This window comes from Toxotes jaculatrix, chromosome 3, assembly GCF_017976425.1.
Source record: "Toxotes jaculatrix isolate fToxJac2 chromosome 3, fToxJac2.pri, whole genome shotgun sequence".
In the NCBI taxonomy this organism is placed as follows: domain Eukaryota; kingdom Metazoa; phylum Chordata; class Actinopteri; family Toxotidae; genus Toxotes; species Toxotes jaculatrix.
This window is the reverse complement of record NC_054396.1, coordinates 4,557,366-4,580,679: the sequence shown is the minus strand read 5'-3', so window position 1 is coordinate 4,580,679 and position 23,314 is coordinate 4,557,366. Positions and strand designations below refer to the sequence as shown.

At 42.3% G+C, this 23,314-nt stretch overlaps 1 protein-coding gene across 1 annotated transcript; it reads left to right on the top strand.

Annotated features, from left to right (window-relative positions):
- Positions 1 to 390: 390 nt before the first annotated feature.
- wnt4 (wingless-type MMTV integration site family, member 4) lies at positions 391 to 22,411 on the top strand. Its single transcript, XM_041034653.1, has 6 exons — positions 391 to 981; positions 19,066 to 19,147; positions 19,743 to 19,896; positions 20,196 to 20,327; positions 20,600 to 20,742; positions 21,500 to 22,411. Exons 1-6 carry the CDS (start codon positions 905 to 907, stop codon positions 21,968 to 21,970), a joined length of 1,059 nt encoding a protein of 352 aa, XP_040890587.1. The 5' UTR covers positions 391 to 904; the 3' UTR covers positions 21,971 to 22,411.
- The last annotated feature ends 903 nt before the right edge of the window (positions 22,412 to 23,314 follow it).

Below are 23,314 nucleotides of genomic sequence, written 5' to 3'. Positions count from 1 at the left end.
TGTGTGTGTGTGTGTGTGTGAAAGAGAGCGTGTTTATGTGTGTGTTGGAGAGGAGTGGAGGGTGACTGGGGAGGGCATTAGTGAATGGCTGTGCTATTGCATCCTCCCAGGAGACCTCTAAAACACACACAGTCTACACACACACACACACACACACACACACACACACACACACACACACACACTACCTTAGCAGCTCACTAAACCCGCCTCCTTCATCCCCAGAAAACTCCCATCTCGCTGCCATACCTCTATATCCTCGCACCGCCCCTCAACTAAAGTCAGCACACACACTCTCTCCTCTGCCAGACACACCGAGAGACGGTGGTGTGTGAGGAGGAGCCGTGCGTATTTACGCTCAGTGTGTGCATGTGTCGGGGGAGAGTTGGAGAGCCCGCGGCGCGCAGACAGGAGAGCCCCGCTTGTCTGAGAGCGGGACCCGGCAGCGGGTGATAAGTCTTCAGGGAGGAGGAGGAGGAGGAGGAAGAACCGCCTGAGAGCTCGTCCGTTTGGCTTCTATTTGACTGCCTCTCCACGCGCTCTCCCGGCTCACGTAAACGCGCAGCTGAGTAGGAAAGCAAACAAGTTGACTGAGAAGAAGGGTCCGATTCAGCCCGAGCGGCTTCAGAGTTTTGACCGTATTTTTTTTTTTTTTTTGCATCCCTCTTATCCCCCTCTCCCCGTCCCTTCTCAGTGCGGAGTGGCAGAGGGAGGGACGGGAGAACCGGGCGGACGGATCGCCAAGCTGTGCGCTTCCCCGGTGGCTGATCCACTGGATGCGGGATGATGGATTAACAGCCCTCTCCTGACCTTGTCGCTTTTCTTCTTCTTCTTTCACCGCCGGTCCCCTGTCCACCTCGGGATTATTTCAGCTCTCACCGACCTCCCCTCCCTCCTTCTCGAGATGACCGAGGAATATGTTTTGCGGTGCGTCCTGATGCTCTGCTGTGCGCTCCTCTCCGCCAACGCGAGTAACTGGCTGTAAGTTGGACTTCTCATATCTAACCCTCATCCACATTTTAGAGAGTGGACGACATCCCGCACTCTTTCTCACCACCACTCCTATCTGTTCACCTGTTCTCTATCCTCTCCTCCACATCTTCACATCCTCCTCCTCCGTCCCCTTTCCCTCCAGCTCAGTGGCCGCTCAGGTTAATAGTTAACCATCCACACACACTCACTCACACACTCACTCTCTCTGCCTGTCTCTCGCTCTCTCTCTTTCACTCTCCCCCAGACTTAATAACTTACCAACACCGCTACACCCCCCCTGCAAAGACCAGTATAAAAAAAGAAAAAAAAAAAAGTCAGACCACAAGTGAAAAAGCACATGTTCTTTTTGGAAAGGTGCAGGTTTCCATATAGGTGAAATTTCATATTCTTTACCGAAAATGACATTGCATTTAGCATGTAAAAAATAAAATGTATGTTTGAAACTGATATATTAAATGGCAGATGGACATATGACGATAACATTCACATGCAGCCTGAATAAAAAGGTTAGGTGCCAACTGTGATTTGTTTTTAAGTGACCAGGTCTGTTTTTGTTTTTTTCACCCTGATATCCCTCAACCATATTTGACAGGAGCTGTTCTGATGAATCTGAACAGTAAATGTTGAAACTGATGTAGCAGTGGAGAGAATTAAGATTTTTAGTGCAGGGTGTAAAACTTAATGAGCTAATATTCTTGTAAATGGCAATTAAAATGTGAGAACAGACATGTCTTAATTTACAGGAACTGTGATGAGTTCACGGACCAATTTATCCTTTGTTCTGCATCCTTAATAGCATATTTTGATTTCATTTTTTTGTAAACATTAGTGGCCAATTACAGGTCAAGAGAAAGAAAAACCTACCTGAAGTAATTGTAAGGCAGGTGTGGGACTGGTCCGCTGCATCTGGGCCAAAGAATATCAAATTATAAAATTAAGACAGAAACAGTTATTACAGCCACATTATCAGAGGCTAAATAAAACATGTTACAACATTACAGTGATGCTAAAATAATTCATACGTAATTACATAATAATAGAATAAATTCTCTATTAGTTTACCATTAAATTCTGAAGGTGGACACCAGGTCTTTCCATGAACATAAAACAATATCATAGGGCCATCTATGGAGATTAGAAATAATTAAAAAAAAAAAAAGTCAACATTTTATTTACGTTTTTAACTCAGGAGGATGCCAGACAGCAGCAATCTAGTTAAATCCCCGTTGAGGATAATGCACAGCGTGAGCCTGTAGCTGAGCTGCTCAGTGCCACTTCTTCCTGGGGCCGGTCGGTCGGGTCGCATGTGTGTGCCTGCTCTCCCAGCAGCCTGTGGGAGGTGGTTAGGTGGGTTTCTGCATTCCTCCGCAGGCTCCACTCCATTTTCTGCTGCCATTCATTCCTCTCAGCTTCAGCAAATTTACAAGCAGCGCTCATCATTGACGGAGCACCTTCCTTTTCTCGTTCACACTCTTTCATCGAGGGTCGGTGATATGAATTATACCTGACACTGACTCTGTCATTATTGTCTGACACACTTCCTTTTTTCTTATAATCTTCCTATAGGGGCTTGAGGGTGGCTGCTTTGCCAAATAAGGACTTTCACATTTGTATTTTTTATGTGACTTCATTTCCTTGTGTTAATACCTTTTTAAGAGTCATGATGGGATCACTACAGACTACTATGTTTACATCAGGATAGAGCTGCAGACGGTCTAACTGATACTGTTGACAGATTCATCAGAATAAGTCAAATTAAGGCCATGCCAAACAGTACTGCCTACCCTTACTGAGAGCAGGGTAATTGTGCTGTTTGGGGCTGAAGGCGTGGTGACAGCAGCACAGAGCAGGCATGTACAGGCAAGCTGCCGAGCTGCCAGTCTGCTCTACGGGATTACACTGTTGAGGAAAATCTGTGTGCAGCTGTGTGGACTGTATCTGAGGCCTCAACACCTCAACAAACCCTCACGCTTCAGTCTCACCTCCGCACAGCAGCAAGGGTCAAAGGATGGGAAGCAGTTAGATTACTGCTGTCAACAAGTCGTGGTAGCTCCGACCATAAAACATGCAACAACAACAACGTACTGTGCGTACAGAGCAGTTTACCTCAGCAGCACTTGATTGGACGAGGTATCGTGGCTGTTTCTATCATGCACAACACGTGCAGGTATGAAAATCAGCAGCTCTGTCCCTCATATGTCAAGAGACAGTTATTCACTGTGATTGTCACATATTTATCTTATATTCTAGCGCACTGTAAATAAAATATTTCAATGAAATGATGTGAGAACATGGGCCGATTATGAGCCAACAGGCCCCTGGGGACAGACATGTAAAAGGCTCTCGTCTATAGAGGAGCACAGGCCCTGGAGCCCAAAGGGTCAAGGGGCCCCTAAGCCTGTGTCTGATAGGGCCTTTCAGCAATCCATCTGTGGGAGGGAACAGAGTCCATGCACATGGATAAGGTTCTCTTTAATACATGTGTTAATGACTGATAGCATTACATAACGAGAATAATAATAATGATAATAATGAGGAAGTGCTCTGACTCTGCTGTTTTGTCTTTTAACTTCCTGTCTACGTGGGAATGTGTCACACAGTGTAGGTTGACATGTGTTGGTATTTGTGTTTTATTATCTGTTTATTACAAAATATTATCATTACAGAAGTTGTCTGACTAATGTGTAAAAAGGTGACTATTCAAAATTATGTTACTAATGAAATAAGCATTACATTAGTACATAGTTGGGTGTAAAGTTGTATTTTACTTCATGTTTATAATTCAGCTTCCAGACCAGCAAAGCAAAAATCAGCTGGTATATGAATAACATGAATAATTAATAACCTGCATCATTGGTCTGAAGCTGCTGGTGCAACATACACTGAGCTGTCTGAGCCAGCTCTAAGCCACTTAACACTGACTGTAACTTTGCACCAAAGATTGTTTTTTTAATCCCTTGTGTATGTCTTGATGTCAGGTCATGTGACCTCCACATTTATAAATGTGGATGTGTGTTCCCAACTTTGACAACTTTATGGTATACTGTGTGTAGCCCAGTCAGGACTGCCACTTTTGACTTTTATTCACTATAGACATCAATAGCAACAGGAAGTTAAGAGACAAAACTGGAAATGGAACAAATGAAAAAAGGGACTGGACACATACCGCTTATAGAGATTAAGGAGGCAGCCCAGTGATGCAGTACTGCACCTGTAAACAAATTAGAAGAGACAGAGTTTTAAACATAGTCAAAATCAAAGAAGCTGAGGCTGCATACATGTTTTATATATATTTTCTCAGGGTAAAACTCTTCATGACTAGCAGATTAATCTCAAGATTATATTAAATGTGGTCCACCAGTTTAATTTGATTGTTTTGTTTGTTTATAAGTCTTACAACTTAATTGGGATAGTGATAACTACATTTAACTTGCACAATCAATAGATTTTTTAATTTCATTCTATAGACAGCATAGATCAAACTGAAAAAAAAAAAAACACTGAATGAATGAGAAACAGTGAGCGCAAGAACTCCCTGACATTTTATAGATTAATTCAATATTTATTAATCATAAAAATACTCAGAAGATTAAATGATGAGGAAAATAATTCTAATAATTGCAGCTCTTGTTCTGTTCATAAACTGTATTGAAGAAATCTGATGTACTAGAATGATTTCACACATGAAACATGTCTTTAAATCTGCACTCACTGATTATGATTCACAACAGCTTAACTGTTTCTAACACCTCTCAGCTGTTCTTGCCTGAACTGGACTGTTTGTTTACCTCACTACCTGTCACCTTTAGCCTGTGAGCCAGGATGTGATCACTTTGCCAAATCTCAGTGGCTGCTGAGTCATGTTTGGTGTCCCGCTGCCGAACAGGGATTTCAATGCTACTTTTCATTAGTTTGTCCGTCATCACCCTCCCTCTCCTCCTCCCCCTCCTCCTCTTCCTCCTCTTACCCTGCACCGACTGGTTCTGCTGCACCTGCACACTGCTCCAGGTCGGCTGTGTGTGTGTCTGTGTTTTTGACTGTGTGATTATTTTTTTTTTTATGATGGAGTAAGTAAGCTGGCGTCTCCCTCAACAGTGGCACACACTCAGTAATTACCACACTGACTACGGAAGAATGGTAGCCACTCACAGTGCACCGCACACGCTCCAGCTCACACACAGATGCAAGCACTACTGAAAACGAAAGCAGAGAGGAAGCAGGAGAGTTGTGTATGTGTGTGTGTGTTTTTGTTTTGAAATCAGATCAGTGTATTCAGGAATATATTGGTTTGTGAGAAATAAAATGGATTGGCAGGTGGACTTACTGCAGATACAATATTGAGTTGTTTTAGCCCTTTTCAGTAACTTATACATTTAAGGACTTTTACAGTTGAGGTCAAAATGGAAGAGATTTAGTTCTATAGTGATGGGGAGCCTCACGGATACTTTAGGTAACAAGCAGGTTTAAAATGTACATTCATACTTTACTTCTTGATGAATAAAAACAACAAGGCAGAGCGGTGCTTTCTAACATGCTTGCAGAGACAAAGCTATCATGTAGATATTGTTGTATGGTCATAAACCAGAGCACTGGACAAAGGAAAACTGGGGTGGGGGGGACCCCTGTGGCTTAGGGGTTAAACATGAAGTTTCTGCCACAGTAAGGAAACACTAATAGTACAAGCAAAAAAAAAAAGAGTAACTTTAAAAGATATGCACTTTATTTGTCCAACTCCTTCTAAGCCTCACAGCAGCTTCAGATTTTGTCCCCCATCTCTTCCACTGGAAGCATGTTAAGAAGATGTGTCTTAATGGCTAGTATGATTGACTGCAGCAATCAAAGCTTGTGCCAATGGACATACATGTCCATGAACATGTGAGCATTGTTTTAAGACAGACTAGAAAAAATGTCAACGTGCTCTAAGGCGCTGACCATGAACCACAACATCAGTGGTTCAAGTCCAACGAGGGACCTTTGTTGAATCTTTATCTCTGTCTGTACTAAAAATCTAAATCTAAAAAATCTAAATTCTAACTTGATGACAGTAGTGGACAAGTGAAGGCGATCACCAAAGAGATAACAATTCACCCTGAGGTGGGCATGAATGCCTCTACCAACATGCATGACAATCCACTCAATAGCTGTAGAGATATTTCATTTTGCTACTTTCAATTAGTATTTTTAATATAGAAACTAAATCAACTGACTCTGTGTCCTTGTTTCAAAATGTTTTCAAAAGTCATTTAAAATGTAAAAAATCTCAAACCTTAGAGAAAATGTAATCACAGTGGTTGAGAATAACTACTCTCACCACTGCCGTGGCAAAAGAAGAATTACGTTTGGCATGTGTCTACAGAAGAGACAAAAAACAAGAGGCCTTACTCAGTTTCATTTATTTGTTTAGTTAAACTGTCATGAATCTGCTCTGCAGAAAGGATGACAATCCTCATTTATTTGCTTAGCAAAGCACGTCTCCTTTAAAAAACCCAGAAGGAGTTGAGTGTTTGCTTTTTTAACACTTCACTTTCAGTAGGGAACACTGGGTTCAAGCTTGGATGCCATGTGCTACTGTCAACATTAAGCAAAAGATACAGCAGCAAAGCAAACACAATATGGAAATGGTTGGAAGATTGTCTCTAAATGTTCTGGTTTAGGCAGGATAATTCTGATTTTAAACGTTTTGCTTTGCTATTACTGTTGCGTCATGGCCGTGTTACCACCTGGGTTAAGGCTGGCAACAAAAATGAAGGCCACACGCACAATTAGGAGACAAAAAGTAATTTATTGATCTCAAAAAAAACCGAAATAGTTTAACAGAGCTATGCAGCATATAAACAGGGCAGAAGTCAATAGTGCGTGTAATGTGTCGATGAGTGTAAGTATGGTGTTTTGTGTGTTGTGTGTAGCGTGTTTGAGCAAATGATCCTCCTGACTCCGCCTACCAACTACGTACAGGGGGAAAACACAGCAGAGTGACATACAGAGTGGGAGAGTCACAGTTCACCATCGATGTCCATTTATATAACACAGGAGAAGGAGCACACACAGTGGTCTTCCTTTCTGTGTCTCCCCCTCAGTCTCTCTCGTTGTCTTTCTGTTTCTTTGTCTGTGTGAGTGTGTGAGCAGATATGCATGTGTCCTGGACAACCAGGTGCTAAAGGGACGGCAGCTGATGGGTAACCAGAGAAAGCAGAGACCTTGCGGTACATGCTGGCGCCTCACGCTTATTTTACAGACTGACTCTCTCCCACACACACCCACACACACACACACACAAATGTGGTGAAGCGGTGGCATGTTATTTCGAGACCTCTTGTCACCAGTGTGTGTACAATCATTGTGAAGCACTCAGAGACACGGGGAATCACTCAGGATGACCAGATCATAGCCAGGACAGCTCGGGGCTGATGAGGAAACACCAGGGTCACTGAAAGACGAGAGACAGAGCAGAGAGGTGCAGGGGGTTTTTGGGAGACATAACACACCCACGTTGGAGGTCATGTTCCCCTGGGCTGTGAACAGCTGATTGCATTTCTGAATTCTAATGAGCAAGTTAAACAAGGTGGGAATTGTGACTTTCCTTAAAAACCTTTGAAAATGTCTCGATCATATGCAAATGGAACGTTCAGTGCTTGAGGGGATTCTGTTCAGCAGTGATGGCGAGGTGTCAGATAAGGGAGAACCATCCTGAAAATGAATTCCGACCTTGTGCACAGAGAGTGCAAAATACATGCTAACTTATGTACAACACACAGTTTACATGTGTTAACTGTGTAAACAGTAAGCAGGAGGGCTAAATGGTGCATGTCCAAACCTGCCCACTGTGCATAACTGATTTCAACTTTACAAGCCAGCTGATCTATTCAGACTGAATGTGAAAATAAAAACAGCCATAAATTCATCTTTGACGCTGTAGAAATTCATCACTAATGCAAAGATATACATGCAAATCACATTTTTCTGAGGTTACAACTCAAAATTGTGAATTCATCCAAATTTCAACTCAGTTCAACTTCATTGGGCCCTATCCTACAAAATGTGTTCATGCAACTCATACATTATTATCACCTCACTCTCCTTGTAGCTCATTGACCTAAAATAATTAAAAGTAATTCTCCAAAATATAGAAGTTACCTCTCTGTTTCTAACCATTGAAATACAATTTACTGTCATCAGCTGGTGTTTTAAATTATCACACAGTTAAAAAGCTGATACACTAGGACTTCTGTCCCTCAGCTGACTCATACCACTTTAACCTGCAACTTAATGAAAATGTCCAAACTGACATGATGGGTCAGAGGGACCATGGGACACTGGGGGCTGCTAGCATGGCAGCTGTAGTTTTGTTTTGAAATTCTTAGAAATACTTAAATTTTACTTTCTAGTACATTACTAGTGCACAGTAATTTAACAGGAAAAATCCAATAACATGTTTCACATTTTCATAAAGTCATGAAGAAGTTCCAGCAAAGAAAATGCACAGAGAACTAGAAGCTGCACCCCTGTGAATGGATGATGTTTTACAGCGATGTAGAGACCTGCTGGCTCAGAAGCTGATCATGCACGTCTACCATCTTTGTCCAACCAAACCCAACTACGCAAAACTGCCACGTCACTTTGGTGGTATGATACATAGTTAGCTGGCTAACAAGCTGACTTTACCTAAACACAGAAATGGTCCCAGGTACACAGCACAGGAATCAGCTGCAGCCAAGTCCTGCATTTAGAAACAATCAGCTGTTCACAGCTCATTGTTTCCCATGAGCTACAGACCTCCAACATGGCCGCCAGAGCGTCTGTTACATCACCTGAAACACAAAGCATCAGAGGACAGAGACATGAAAACAGGTTGAAGCTATGATTGGATGAGACTGGTGCCCACAAACATTATTCTGACACACACATGCACAGACACACACACACTAACTGGTTTCTAGCTTTTTGGGGCCACAGCACTAACACTAAGCGAGAGGTTAATTTCATGGCTTTTATTGCCTCTTTTCCCAAATGTGTGTGAAAGTGTGTTTTTGTGTGTACATGTATGCGTGTGTGTGTGAGGGTTGTGGTGTTGGCAGAGCATGTTATTTTTAGGGGGAAATGAGCTCTAGTGGAGCCAGCAGCATAAAAATACACTCAGACACACGCGTGGGCACATGAACACACACACACACACACACACACACACACACACACACACACACACACACACACACACACACACTCAGTACTCTCACAGTGCGAGCTGGTAGTTGCTGTTAATTGAACTCATCAGGTAGTTTTCATTTTCTCCTTTAACTCTTTCCCGTTTTATCAGTTTTCTGTCTCCCTGCTTCCACTTTTTTCTTTCCTTCATTGACTTTAACTGATTCCCTCTGTCATTTTCCCTTTTTCTTTCCCCTCACATCCTCCCCCCTTCTTATCTTTCATTCTTTCCGTTCAAGGTACCGTGTCCCTCCTACATTTATTTTATCTGTCACTCAATACATAAGAGCAGGACTATTATAAGTGTTATGACTCAAAATTAGATCCACCTAGTCCTCCAAGACATTCTGTCTCTTTTCTAAAACCAATAGGAAGTTACTTATTATTGTTTAGCCCACTGACTTGGCTTGGGTATCAACATGGTCAGAAGTTGCAGCACCAATGGCAGTGACATACAATCCATGGAGGCAGTTAAGCCACTTTAAAAGCCAAAGTTATCCAGTGATAGTTGTCTGTGCATCATTTTCTACATTGGAAACAGGAACTGCTAATGGCCAATATGGCATACATTTAATATTGTCATTTTGCATTGGAAAAAAACAGCTAAAAACATAGGGAAATAGTTGTAGCCCACAGCTAGCTTCCTGAATCTGTGGCAACATAATCCCAACATTGTCTGCGTGGGACTCACAGTGGCACACTGAAAATCCCTGCGGTAAACTAAGGGTTGCTTATATCATGTCCCTGTCCGGGCTAATACCACTTAATTAAGGATGAAAAAAACAAACTTTAGGACAGTAGGAACATTTAAGGATATTTAAGGTAACATTCAATGCTTCACATTGTTCTGTAGACAAAAATTAAAAAAGCAAAACTAAGGGATTCTGTTCAGTAGTGATGGCGAGGTGTCAGATAAGGGAGAACCATCCTGAAAATGAATTCCGACCTTGTGCACAGAGAGTGCTTTATACATGCTAACTTATGAACAACACACAGTTTACATGTGTTAACTGTGTAAACAGTAAGCAGGAGGGCTAAATGGTGCATGTCCAAACCTGCCCACTGTGCATAACTGATTTCAACTTTATAAGCCAGCTGATCTATTCAGACTGAATGTGAAAATAAAAACAGCCGTAAATTCCTCTTTGACGCTGTAGAAATTCATCACTAATGCAAAGATATACATGCAAATCACATTTTTCTGAGGTTACAATTCTATAAATCTTTGTATCCAACCAATTAATAATATGAGATCAAATCATTAGTCTGATAATGAGGTGTCTGAAAACTCTGCTTGTATATTATTGTAAAGCCAACCTGTTCACTTGCTCAGTTTGCTCCTGTGTCATTAGAAAGCCTTTAAATTGTCAATTCATCCAATGTTCAGCTTGCATATTGGACCCTATCCCACTAAACATGCTCAGGGAACTTCCCTGTTATCTCCTTGTTTCTAACCATTAAAATACAATTTACTGTCATCAGCTGCTGTTTTAAACTATTACACAGTTAAAAAGCTGATTGAAGCAGGGACACTGGCATCCACTGGAATCTGATTGGCCAGCCCTGGTGCTCCTCCACCAGATTTTCCAGTTAGCTCCTGGCTAAGACTTGGGGAAGCTTGTTGAATACAAACTACAACTGGATGTATGGGAGGCACATTCAGCCTGTCTGTTGGTCCAACAGACCTCCAGACTTGGATGCATTGCTGTTGTTGGATGTTGATCATGGAGGCCAGAAAATATATCATAATGACTTCAGTGATCCTGACTAATACTGAATATTAATTTAACAGGAAAAGCCCAATAACATGTTTCACATTTTCATAAAGTCATGAAGAAGTTCCAGCAAAGAAAATGCACAGAGAACTAGAAGCTGCACCCCTGTGAATGGATGATGTTTTACAGCGATGTAGAGACCTGCTGGCTCAGAAGCTGATCATGCACGTCTACCATCTTTGTCCAACCAAACCCAACTACGCAAAACTGCCACGTCACTTTGGTGGTATGATACATCGTTAGCTGGCTAACAAGCTGACTTTACCTAAACACAGAAATGGTCCCAGGTACACAGCACAGGAATCAGCTGCAGCCAAGTCCTGCATTTAGAAACAATCAGCTGTTCACAGCTATTGTTTCCCATGAGCTACAGACCTCCAACATGGCCGCCAGAGTGTCTGTTACATCACCTGAAACACGACAGAAAGCAGGACAAAGCATCAGAGGACAGAGACATGAAAACAGGTTGAAGCTATGATTGGATGAGACTGGTGCCCACAAACATTATTCTGACACACACATGCACACACACACACACTAACTGGTTTCTAGCTTTTTGGGGCCACAGCACTAACACTAAGCGAGAGGTTAATTTCATGGCTTTTATTGCCTCTTTTCCCAAATGTGTGTGAAAGTGTGTTTTTGTGTGTACATGTATGCGTGTGTGTGTGAGGGTTGTGGTGTTGGCAGAGCATGTTATTTTTAGGGGGAAATGAGCTCTAGTGGAGCCAGCAGCATAAAAATACACTCAGACACACGCGTGGGCACACGAACACACACGCACACTCTCTCTCTCTCTCTCTCTCTCTCTCTCACACTCACACACTCACACACACACACACACTCAGTACTCTCGTAGTTAATCGTTAATTGAACTCATCAAGTAGTTTTCATTTTCTCCTTTAACTCTTTCCCGTTTTATCAGTTTTCTGTCTCCCTGCTTCCACTTTTTTCTTTCCTTCATTGTCTGACTTTAACTGATTCCATCTGTCATTTTCCCTTTTTCTTTCCCCTCACATCCTCCCTCCTTCTTATCTTTCATTCTTTCCATTCAAGGTACCGTGTCCCTCCCACATTTATTTTATCTGTCACTCAATACATAAGAGCAGGACTATTATAAGTGTTATGACTCAAAATTAGATCCACCTAGTCCTCCAATACAATAACCCACACACCCATCCATTATGACCACCACCACCCAAAGGTTCCTGAGCCAACGACTGTATATCAGCAAGGCTTTGTTTTCATGATATTGATGTTTTGGTTCACAATCATCTTAGGAGTTTTATTCCTGTGAGATTTCCAGCATTTAAATGATTCATGCTTTTTTGATTCCTGATAAAGAAATACAGATACTATACTGTATTTCAGAGCAGATGGTTTTTAAAATCATATATTTTTTGGCACTAGATTTATACTAGATAACTACATTTTTAATGTTCCCATTATCTTTAATGTGACGTCAGCAACATGTGTTCAAAATACAGGATAATTCCTGACTTCTGTCATTCCTAAATCCATGACAGCTATACTGGAGTTTATGTTGTGAGTGATGTTTGACCTCACTACAACTATCAACAGATCATGGTCATAGTTTCATGTAAAAGTCAACCCACTGGCATCAGCCAAGATGCAAACACACCCAATTGGTGTTGAAGGCAAACATTTACATAACATTCTTCAACCTCATCACTTTTATCTTTCTCTGTGCTTCATGAACATGTAACAGCACAAGATGATGGCGTTAGACATGTAAGCGATAATATGTACTAATAGCCACAAATAATGGACAAGGTGGAAAAGACGCAGCGTGGCATTTAATCTGCTGAGTCTGGTGTCCTGGAGCTATGAAGTTGAAGTAATGATAGGAAATTGGTTATAAATACAAAATACCTTAAAGGTTAGGTTTAGTTTATTTCAAGTCTGTCTAAATACAATACACATATGCCAAATGTACAATGAGAGGATTATCAGTCACTGTATTTGTTTTTCCTGTTCATACTGGCTGCATAGAGATCCCTACTTAAAGTAAGTCTGTGTAAATATACATGTTTATGTTCCCCAATGGTAAACGTCAATTAAATTGCACAAAAGAAACTATGGCTTCAACCAAACACTAAAATGACTGCCTGAGGCAGTGTCTTTGAGACAATGGCGTTTAAATCACTCAGTAGTGAGTTTCATCTGTCCAAACAGTAAATTAATGACAAATATAGTAAAATACTGATTCTGAATTCATGGGACAGCTGCGGCACAGCAAAGCTTGGTCTCAGTCTTTCTCACTGACACTGGCCCTGAGACAGATTCAGAGGTCAATATGAGGTTTGTAAGAGGATAGTGTTGGTCAGAATGAGCCAGGTTTGTATGAAATATGTGATCGAGACAGGCGTCAGCATCTTTTGATATAAAGAGGCTTGCAGGAGCTCTTAAAGAGCATGATACAGCTACACTACAAGGCGAGGTAAATCTAAGCATTTTATGCTTTTCATCCTGCTCTTTGCCCACCTGCTGCTTTCTAGAAAGGCAAATCTTTAGTGTAAAACAGCAGCTCTGAAGGTCTGTGGAGCTGACTCCAGCTTGTAAGAAATGACAGTTCAAGAATTTTAAAAGTGTCCCTTTAAATCAGACCTTCAAATAATTACTCTAAAAGTAGCTCCAACTAGAAAATTTATAAAGATAGGTTTATTAATTACTTTTTTTCACAACATATCAGTAATTTAAGAACTTAATCAGTGTTTTATTCAGACTGACATGCAGTTAACAGGCAAAGCTGTCTTCTCAGACACACAGTGAACAGACAGAACACCAAAACATCTACAACTGTTCAGTCTCGTGAGGTGTCTGAAGGTAAACTGGGAGAATAGTGCCCTCTAGAGGTCACTATATGTTTTACACACTGTAGGTGTCCACTGCAGAGGGGACAGGGAGGGTTAGCTCAGGTCACACCGCAGTCACACTTGTCTTTACGAGCACTTTAAATCTCTGCTGCCTGCAGGCTCTCCACTGGCAGCACTGAATGTGAGGGTTTATTGTTTGCGTTTGCGAAACTGAGCTATCGCTTCGATTTAGTTTAATTCTCTTCATGGCACTTTATTGGTCTAAAACTAAAGAAAAATATTGTCTGTGAATCAAGTTAAAGACTCAACTGTAACTCGTTGCAGCGTTGCTTGCAGGTCTGTTAGCTCTTTTAAGACCTGTGCACAGTGCCTCAGTAGAAAAGACATTTCTTTGGCTCTTTCTTGCAGCTCTCCTCTTTGCATTTCCCATCCATGCTATATTTACCTGTCACTGTGTACCTCCGCTGTGTGCTCAGTGCTGGAAAGTCAAACATGAGGATATTTTCATATAAATACACATTAGAGATGATGGAGGTGCAGAGAGTGTGTTACAGTTTGTGTGCATTTGTGTCATTGCACGCGCTCGTGTGTGTGTAGGTGTGTGTGTGTGTGTGCATGCAGGATGCTGTGAGGTTTACAGAAGCACATTACTGTCATGCAGATGTGTCTAACTTCTGTATCCTTCTATTCACTACTTTTTCTCTTTTCCACTAGTCTTAATGTTTCTTTCCTTCAGACCTGATAAAAATCATTTTTCTAGCCAGTATATGCAATGTTGAATAGAAACAGCGACAACGTAGAGCTGCAGAAAATCGATTGTTTGGATACATTCCAGCCAGAACGATGGACCAGGTAAAAACATTGTTTAACAAGGGAACTGATATTAAACAATGAAGAAATAAAAGACAACAGTGGTAGCATAAGGTGTAGGGGTCTTAGCACCTTGTCAGTTACCCAAATTTCCTGAAACTTAACAGACTTAACAAGGGAATATCTACAAATTAATTGTTTTGAAAAGAGAAATGGGCTAAAAAGAAAAATTTCAGATTATGGGAAATATACCTGAGTTGATGGTGGCCACTGCTCTTGACCAAGAAAGAGCCCAGCATAAAACCAGGGGTAAAACTGAAGCCTGTTTTTACACTTCCGTTTGTGTACAGACTAAAGAAACAGATATAACGTGTTAAATAGAAAGCTTCAGAGGTGCTGGTAGGTGGATTTTGTTATCTTCAGGAAAAAGCGAGGCTAGGTGTTTCCTCCTGTTTCCAGTCATTACGCTAAGCTAAGCTAACTGCCTCCTGGCTGTAGCTTTGCATTTACCGTACAGACTTGAAGAGCTGTATTGATCTTCTCATCTAACTTTTACAAGATTGTGAAACAGTTTTTTTTAACTTCTAAAAAAAACCCCTGTGTTAACAGCATGTGCAACAAAATAGGCCTAATCTAAGCTTGTGGGTCAACTTACTACCAAGCTTTCAACCACATCTCATGGTCTTCATTCAGAATGAAGCTCCACAAGCTAGTGAGTAGACCTTTGCGTTTGTTGTTGATTAACTAATACCTGCAGTAATTGGCATTTTTTGATTGATAAAAGTGGTTCAAAAGTGATTTTTACATGGTTTTCACCATTTTTATGTTATCCTTTATTTCCTGTCTACAGAACAACCTGCGTCATAAGTGTCTGCTCCGTTTAGAATGATCTCTTATTTTCAGTTTCAGCCTCCCATGAGGCCGTGAGAGACTCTGGGTGGGAGGTATGGAGCATTCCACCTGGACACTAGTGCGTTCGCAAGCCGCTGTGTGTTTGTGTTGCATTACACATCGCAGCCTTCACAACATCACTGGCTCCACTGGGCTTAGGCCCCTGGGATTTAAGCACGCAACCACCAGAGGCCAGAGAGAGAACAGGGAGAGGAATGAAGATGAGATGTGGGATGATGGTGTGTGTGTGTTGCCCTGTCCTTCTACTGGTTGACTCCCCTGTCTCTTTGCTGAGGTGTTTTGTTAACCTCGTCTGTGGGAAGTGAAGGGTACACACAGCAGAATGAGGAGATAAAACTAGACAGGGCTGAAAACGCTCACACACGCTCGCCCAAGGCCTGCACTGAACTTTTCCCATGTGTGTATACACACACACACACACAAACACATATCCAGAAAATCACCTGAATAACAGCTTATCCAATGTTTATTAAATGTTTCCAGGGTGAATGTCAGGGCAGCGGGATGCCATCCAGCTGTTTGTGTCTTTGTGTGTGCGGTGCTGCCCATCAGAGGGGCAGCGTTATGTTGTCATCTTGTGTTTTCTGTCTGATGGTCTCCCAGCTGGATGCCTTGGCCTAAACGCAGTGCCCTGCCCAAGGCTACGCTAAACAACAAAGAGGGATCAAACGCCGCACATGGCTTTGATGAAAGCCTCACAACTGCAATGGAGCAAATCAGAGCAGGGCAGAGCTGAGTTGGACTCAATCCACAAGTTTCAAGACCTGTTGATTTAGGAGGAGCAATAACCTCACAGAGAGCGGGGACCAGGGTTCCCCCAACAGTTTACATTCACTGCAACTCAATTCACAAAACATTTCCATACAACTGCCAGAGAAATTATTTGTGGAATTAGTTAGTATGACTTTACATTTATTGTTAGGGCATTATCATCACATTGCTGTAGGTTGGTGCTTCCTCTCAGCTAGGGTCTGTTCAGTGTCAGTGTTCTCCACAGGTCCTTTTTAAACCTCTTTCCTGTTCCATAAGCATTTACTCATGGTTCCGTCCACCTGATATCTACCAGCTCCTGAGGAAAATACCCGACTCTTTAGCTCCTAAAAGCAACACTATGTTCACCAGCTTGTCTCCAGCTGTGTCTGTCTGTGGTGGTGGGTAGCATACAGTGGGTTCATCACTCATATTTCTTTTGACTCACTTGGTGGTGCTTCGACTATATGAGAAAGTGAGGTCACCCTCGAGGGTGGATGTGAGCGGATGTGGCTGAGGTGTGGTGGAGTGGGAGAGAGCGGGGTTATCACAGCGATGAGTGCTAAATACTGACACTGTCTGGATGGGAAGAGAAGAAGTCTGCCATCAAAGAGGCAGAGAGAAAGAGAGAGAGATTATCTGGACTGTTGAGAGGAGGAGATGAAAGGGTGAATGGAGAGGAGGAGCTGTTTGACCTCTGGAAGCATGATATACTAAATATACTAATACGTTTACAAATAGCATTAAACATAATGCCCTAATGCTAAGCGTCTCGTACTTCTATCCCTTTTAGCACCCAAGTTCAGGAGGGTTTAAAGAGCTGAGGTCTAGCTACCAGCCAACAGGCAAAATAAGATGAACAATCACCATGTTGCACCTATCAATCCTGTCCACTGGTGTAAAGCAGCGGTAGCATGACTTTCTGTTGTGCATTATAGCTCTGTCAATAATGTGACAGCAAAATTCTTTGCAATCTGGATCTGAGCCAGGGTTTGATTGAGACGGGCAAACAGGGTTTTACAGAGGTATGTGTGGTCTTGGGAATTCATAACCCAAGACTCATAAAACAAGCTTGAGAAACCTTAAGGAAAAACATGGCTACTTGTACAGAACTACAGCCTAAGAGTTCATTTTGTTGGAATTTGGCCTTATTAAGGGTCATTTTGATATACAGAATGTGCCCATTGTATGGAGGAGCCTGCAAATACCAAATTCATGGCTTCATTTTAAAATAGTTGGGCTATTACATTTATTTCCCTAACACACTTGTTTTTTTTATACAGTTGTGATGCTTCTTTTCTCATTATATGGCAGCTTTGGTTGCTATCAGTTACATATACACCACAGTCTAATACAGTTCAAAATAAACTGTTACAATTGTCAGCCCATGGACAGTTTGATGTAAACATGACCCCTGGATTAAATTCTGCTTATTTTGGATGTGAATATTTTACCTGTTGGTCAGTTTTTACCCAATGATTAGCTTAGCTTAGCACAAAGACTGGAAGTAGAGGGAAACAGCAAGTTTGAAAACATATCTACCAACACATGTAAATCTTGTCAGTAACACACTGAAAAACGCGTAATGTCGAACACGAATAGACTCACTGTGGTGACGTGACTCTGAGAAGCCTCACACGCTACTTGCGCATGGATGTTGTTTGTCAAGAAGTAGTTCCAGAATGTAACTCCTCCTAAAAGAAAAAAATAGTTATTTAGTTAAACAAACAAGATGCATCATGTTAATTAGAAAGTCCCCTGTCCACTTTGGGCAGAGCCAGGCTGACTGTTTGCCCCTGCCTCCACTCTTTATGCTAAGCTGGGCTTGGACAGTAATGCTATTGTTTCATTTGTTCTGTTGATTTGAGAGCATGATTAAATATTTTTTTAATTGCCAATTTATGTGCAGAGACCTGCCACACTGCAAAATAAAAAGTGGGTGGAATGCTAAACGAGTTTTATTGTATCGACGCTGCATCAAAAAATCTTTCTCAACAAATAATTTAATCAAGTATTAAGCCATAAAAAGAAAGTCTAAAAATGCTGACAAAAAAGTTCAAAATGGCAAACTAAATTCCAGCATTTACAGAAGTGATCTGTCCTTCTGTGCCTCGTTCCTCAAAGAATTACTACAGCAAGTGAACCTGTGCTGAGAATGAGGAATTATCACCTCCCTTTGTTTTAGAAAAACTTTGAATTCTCCACAATCTGTTGAGTCTAAAAATGACGTCTTCAGACACTTTGAGCAGTGTAGACAGAACATAATCAGGGCTGCTTATAAGAAAGCCTATTTCTGTAAGGTGCAGCTGGGCGAGGAGATATGAGACTGAAGTGAGGTGAGGTGGATGTGTGAGGGTCAAGGCATCCAGACCAATGCCATTTTCTCAGATTATGCGCGTGTGTATGCAAGCTATCTGCCTGACCTGTCTGGCCTGGAGGTGGTGTGTGTGATAAGCCACTTTCCCTCCTCTCAGTGTCCTCATTACCAGACATTTATCCAAAACATTCCCACAGCATCATGGGAACTAACCCTCCTTGAGTGGTGTCATCTAATTCAACCATCCTGGTTAGAAAGAGAACATTAACTGTGACAGTTACTGAACCAAAGTGACACCGTGATGGTGATCATGCGTGTATCTCAGTTTGTACCACTTTAACTCACAGACACTAGATTTAGTCATTTCAACTTTTTTTTTCTTCTGGATGTTCTTTCTTGCTCCTTCCCTGGAAAACTAAACTGTACTACCACACACTGAAGTACTCCTGTTCTGGTTTTTTTCTGTCAGGTATTTGGCCAAGCTGTCGTCAGTGGGAAGCATCAGGGATGAGGAGACGTGCGAGAGGTTACGAGGCCTCATCCAGAGACAGGTTCACACCTCTAACTACTGACAATAATAACTGAATAATTAGAACTCCATGTACATGAATGTTTTCACACATCCTCATTACACAAAGAAAGCAAACTCATAACTCAGAGGGACTCTGAGTTATGAGTCATTTTTGTGTATGTGGGGGGAAAAACTGTGTCTAAGGTCGTCATTTGTAACATGTGAGAACAACATACCCAGTTGTTCTGTTACTGGGAGTGATCACATCACACTCATGTGAATATCACAGCAATATTACGTAAAAGGCCCAGCATTAAAAGCCTTACCCAAGGTGAAAATATTATAAATACAGTATATATATCCTGAAACAGAATTCAGTGCTTTATTCAAAGGAAGATTTCTTTTTTTTTGTATGGCACCTGCAGTTGTTTTTTGGATGTTCATGTTCCTCCTGATAACTGCTTGAAAAACAATATGCTTCTTTTATAATATCTAGGCATTAAGAGTAGCATTAGTCTTGGTCTATTTCACCACAATTGATTTCATAACAACGTATCAATGTCTAAATTCAGTACCTTAGTTTGTATGTGCACTTTGTTTGTAGCTGATGTGGTTTCTGCGTGCCTCTGCTCCAGGTTCAGATCTGCAAGCGCAGTGTGGAGGTGATGGATGCGGTGCGTCGTGGAGCCCAGCTGGCCATAGACGAGTGTCAGTTTCAGTTTCGCAACCGTCGGTGGAACTGCTCCACTCTCGAGACGATGCCTGTGTTTGGCAAAGTGGTCACCCAGGGTGAGATTATACACTGCAACGATTCCTGTCACAAACACACATTAAATTAAATTAAATTATCTAAACATCTTTGATGTGACTTCTTTTAAGACACTGTGACATTTGTTTCCATCTGTGTTGCTTTAGACATTAACACTCAGCAGGAGGCTGCTGAGTGTTAATGTCTGGGCTCCTTCCTTTAGACTTTAACACACTCTTTATCTATATACAAACTGTTTTTTTTGCAGTTCAGAATGAGAAGCTCCTTTCAGTTGCATGATGAAACAATATGACTGTGTTTGTCCATGTGTGTGTGCTAGGCACCCGCGAGGCAGCCTTTGTGTATGCCATCTCAGCCGCCAGTGTGGCGTTTGCGGTCACAAGGGCCTGCAGCAGCGGAGAGCTGGAAAAATGTGGCTGTGACCACAACGTACATGGAGTCAGTCCAGAGGGTAGGTCTCTCTCTCTCTTGCTCTCTCTTTCACACAAACACACACACACACATACAAAGAACAACTGACCCAGTACATGGTAATCCAACAAATAATGTGACATTTAAATACTTATTGTATTTTGAAAAGACCTGTGAGATCATCATTGGTTGCATATTAATTATTTCATCTTATCTCCTCGTGTGTATAGCTAGAATCTTCTACAACATCAATACCAGGTCATGCATTACTACACTGAACCACCACTTTGTGTCTCTATTTTAATGTCATAGGGTTCCAGTGGTCGGGCTGCAGTGATAACATTGCGTATGGAGTGGCCTTTTCTCAGTCCTTCGTGGATGTGAGAGAGAGGAGTAAAGGCCAGTCCTCCAGTCGGGCTCTCATGAACCTGCACAACAACGAGGCCGGAAGAAAGGTAACTCTCTGCTCCTCAAGTAAAATGAACCCTTTTGTATAATACTGCGCTTCTCTGAGTGTTAAAACAAGATGTTTTCTACAGTTGGGAAAAGTTTTTGAAAATGAGCTTAGTTTATTAGAAATGACCTCGGCACAGGTCGTTTCGTGGCTGGGAGTTTACAACAGCAGCAAAACTGAGAAGAATGAAAATTGAGAGTCAAGTTATTTATCAGTTATTTGAAACTGGTCCAAGGCAAGATTCAACACAATGAAGATAAGTCCAAGCCCAGGCAGGTCTAAAGTCATTCAAAATAATTTCAAGTAGTCTGACACAAGTGTAAGTCAAGTCTCAGGTCATTCAAGACCAGTCCAGTCAAGTCTCCAAGTCTGTTAGAGGACATCTGAGGTCAAATCTGAAGACATTTTATGAAAAATCCAAGTCAAGCCAGACAAATTTCCAGTTATTACCAAGTCTGTCTGAATTTTACAAAACTAAGGACTATTTTTTAGTTTAGAACTTTCCATTTGAAAGTCTCAAGACAAGTTTTTAGGCACTGAGTTCTGAAATATGTTACGTCTCACAGCAGTAATTTTAAGATCAAGTCCCAGTTCTTCATTTTTGTGACTCAAGTTCAACCCAGGTCCATTTCTCAAATCTGCAGCTCTGATAGCAGCAGAAAATTTTGTTCTTACTGTTAGGACAAATGGATTCTGCATTGTTATCATCTTGTTTTAGTATCTGTCAGCTGACCAAAGGTCCTTTGGCATCTCTGCAGGCCATCCTGTCCCACATGCGTGTGGAGTGCAAATGTCACGGCGTGTCAGGCTCCTGTGAGGTAAAGACCTGCTGGAAAGCCATGCCGCCCTTCCGCAAGGTGGGCAACGTCATCAAGGAGAAGTTTGACGGCGCCACTGAGGTGGAGCAGCGCAAGGTGGGCACCACCAAGGTCCTGGTGCCTCGCAATTCCCAGTTCAAACCTCACACAGACGAAGACTTGGTCTACCTGGACCCTAGTCCAGATTTCTGCGACTATGATCCGCGCACGCCGGGTATGCTGGGCACCGTGGGCCGCCAGTGTAACAGAACATCAAAGGCCATTGACGGCTGCGAGTTGATGTGCTGCGGTCGTGGCTTCCAGACGCAGGAGGTGGAGGTGGTGGACAGGTGCAGCTGTAAGTTCCACTGGTGCTGTTATGTCAAATGCAAACAGTGCCGCAAAATGGTGGAGATGCACACCTGCCGGTGATGGAAGTGGGAGCACAGAAGGCACTGCTGATGAACAAAACAAACGCCCCACACATTTTCTCAGTTACCAAGGCTATAGAGGGAGTGAAGAGGACTTGTGAAGCTCCCTCTTCTCCTGCTTGAAACCACCCCATCCTCCTACTACTGGTCAATGGAAACAGACTGAGTGGCTGAGAGGTCGAAGGTCCTATTCATTTTATGCCACCGTAATGGATATCAGTAGTTTATGCATGGAATTTCCTTCAAAGCTACAGAGGCAGTTTGTTTCTTCTCTAGTAGAGAGCATCTTTCACTTTGTCTCCCTCCCTCACTCTCATTTTTGGTTTGTCATTGATGCTCCTTATTTTTGTAATGTTTAACTTATTTGTTGAGACTGAGGAGACTGACGGGGAGTGGACCTAGAAGGAGGGGACAGACAAATGGAGATAAGGGACAAACTGGACCCATGGGTGGGCAGATGGGGGGGGGTGGGATTAAGGGGTTAGGGTGGGGTCAAGAGGAGTGTTATTTGCCCTCTGTCCTTGCTGCTGCTGCTTCGGTGACTCACTTGGCGTGCCGGATGTCAAAAAGGGAGACGCCAAGTCTGTCAGAGGATGGACTTGAACAACAAGTCACAGACGGACTTCCTGTAATTTGGTTCCTGAGTGTATACGGCTGTGCTGCGCTGAGGTTCAGTTGCTGTTGAGTCATTTGTTTTGCCCCCTGCAATGCCCTGATGCTGCTCCACTCACACACATTCAGTCTCTTTCTGTCAGAGGGAGGATGAACAGGTGAACGCCACTGTCAGCTCCTTTCTGTCTTTTCTGTCGGCCAGTAGCGCTGGCAGGTGATGGGCATCAGACACAAAACACTCACATACTCACCAAAATTACTCCAGAACAACACCTGGATTCACCCATAGCTGCTACCTGCAACGAGAAACCACACACCTTGTAGTGAAACAGTTTCCAGATCAGATTTAAAAGGATTTGTTATCGTTTCAGAGCATCATATTGTGAAAATTTAGTGTGCTCATTTAGACTGATGTTGATCTTGGCCTCCTCCTGCACGTCACCATGTGCCACATGCTAGCTGGCTTGATGCGAACACAAGTAAACACACAGAGACATGCATGCACCAGCAAACACACATACACACACACACACACAGGGGTCTGCCAGAGGGTCGCCGAGCATGTTCACCATGCATGATGACTTAAGCACTTTCTCTCCAAGCGCACATAGAGCCCTCGCCCCACAGCAACAAATACCCAACCACATATACAATTTTCAGTTTCCCTCTGTCTCTCTCTCTCTCTCTCTCTCTCTCACACACACACACACACGCGCACACAGTTTCCCATGCC

What these genes read in the sequence shown, in the direction of transcription:
- wnt4 (XM_041034653.1), top strand. Translation starts at nt 905, where the DNA reads ATGACCGAGGAATATGTTTTGCGGTGCGTCCTGATGCTCTGCTGTGCG. An exon ending in TGGCAAAGTGGTCACCCAGG is followed by an intron (nt 19,897 to 20,195) that starts GTGAGATTATAC and finishes TGTGTGTGCTAG; the next exon opens with GCACCCGCGAGGCAGCCTTT. An exon ending in ACATGGAGTCAGTCCAGAGG is followed by an intron (nt 20,328 to 20,599) that starts GTAGGTCTCTCT and finishes TTAATGTCATAG; the next exon opens with GGTTCCAGTGGTCGGGCTGC.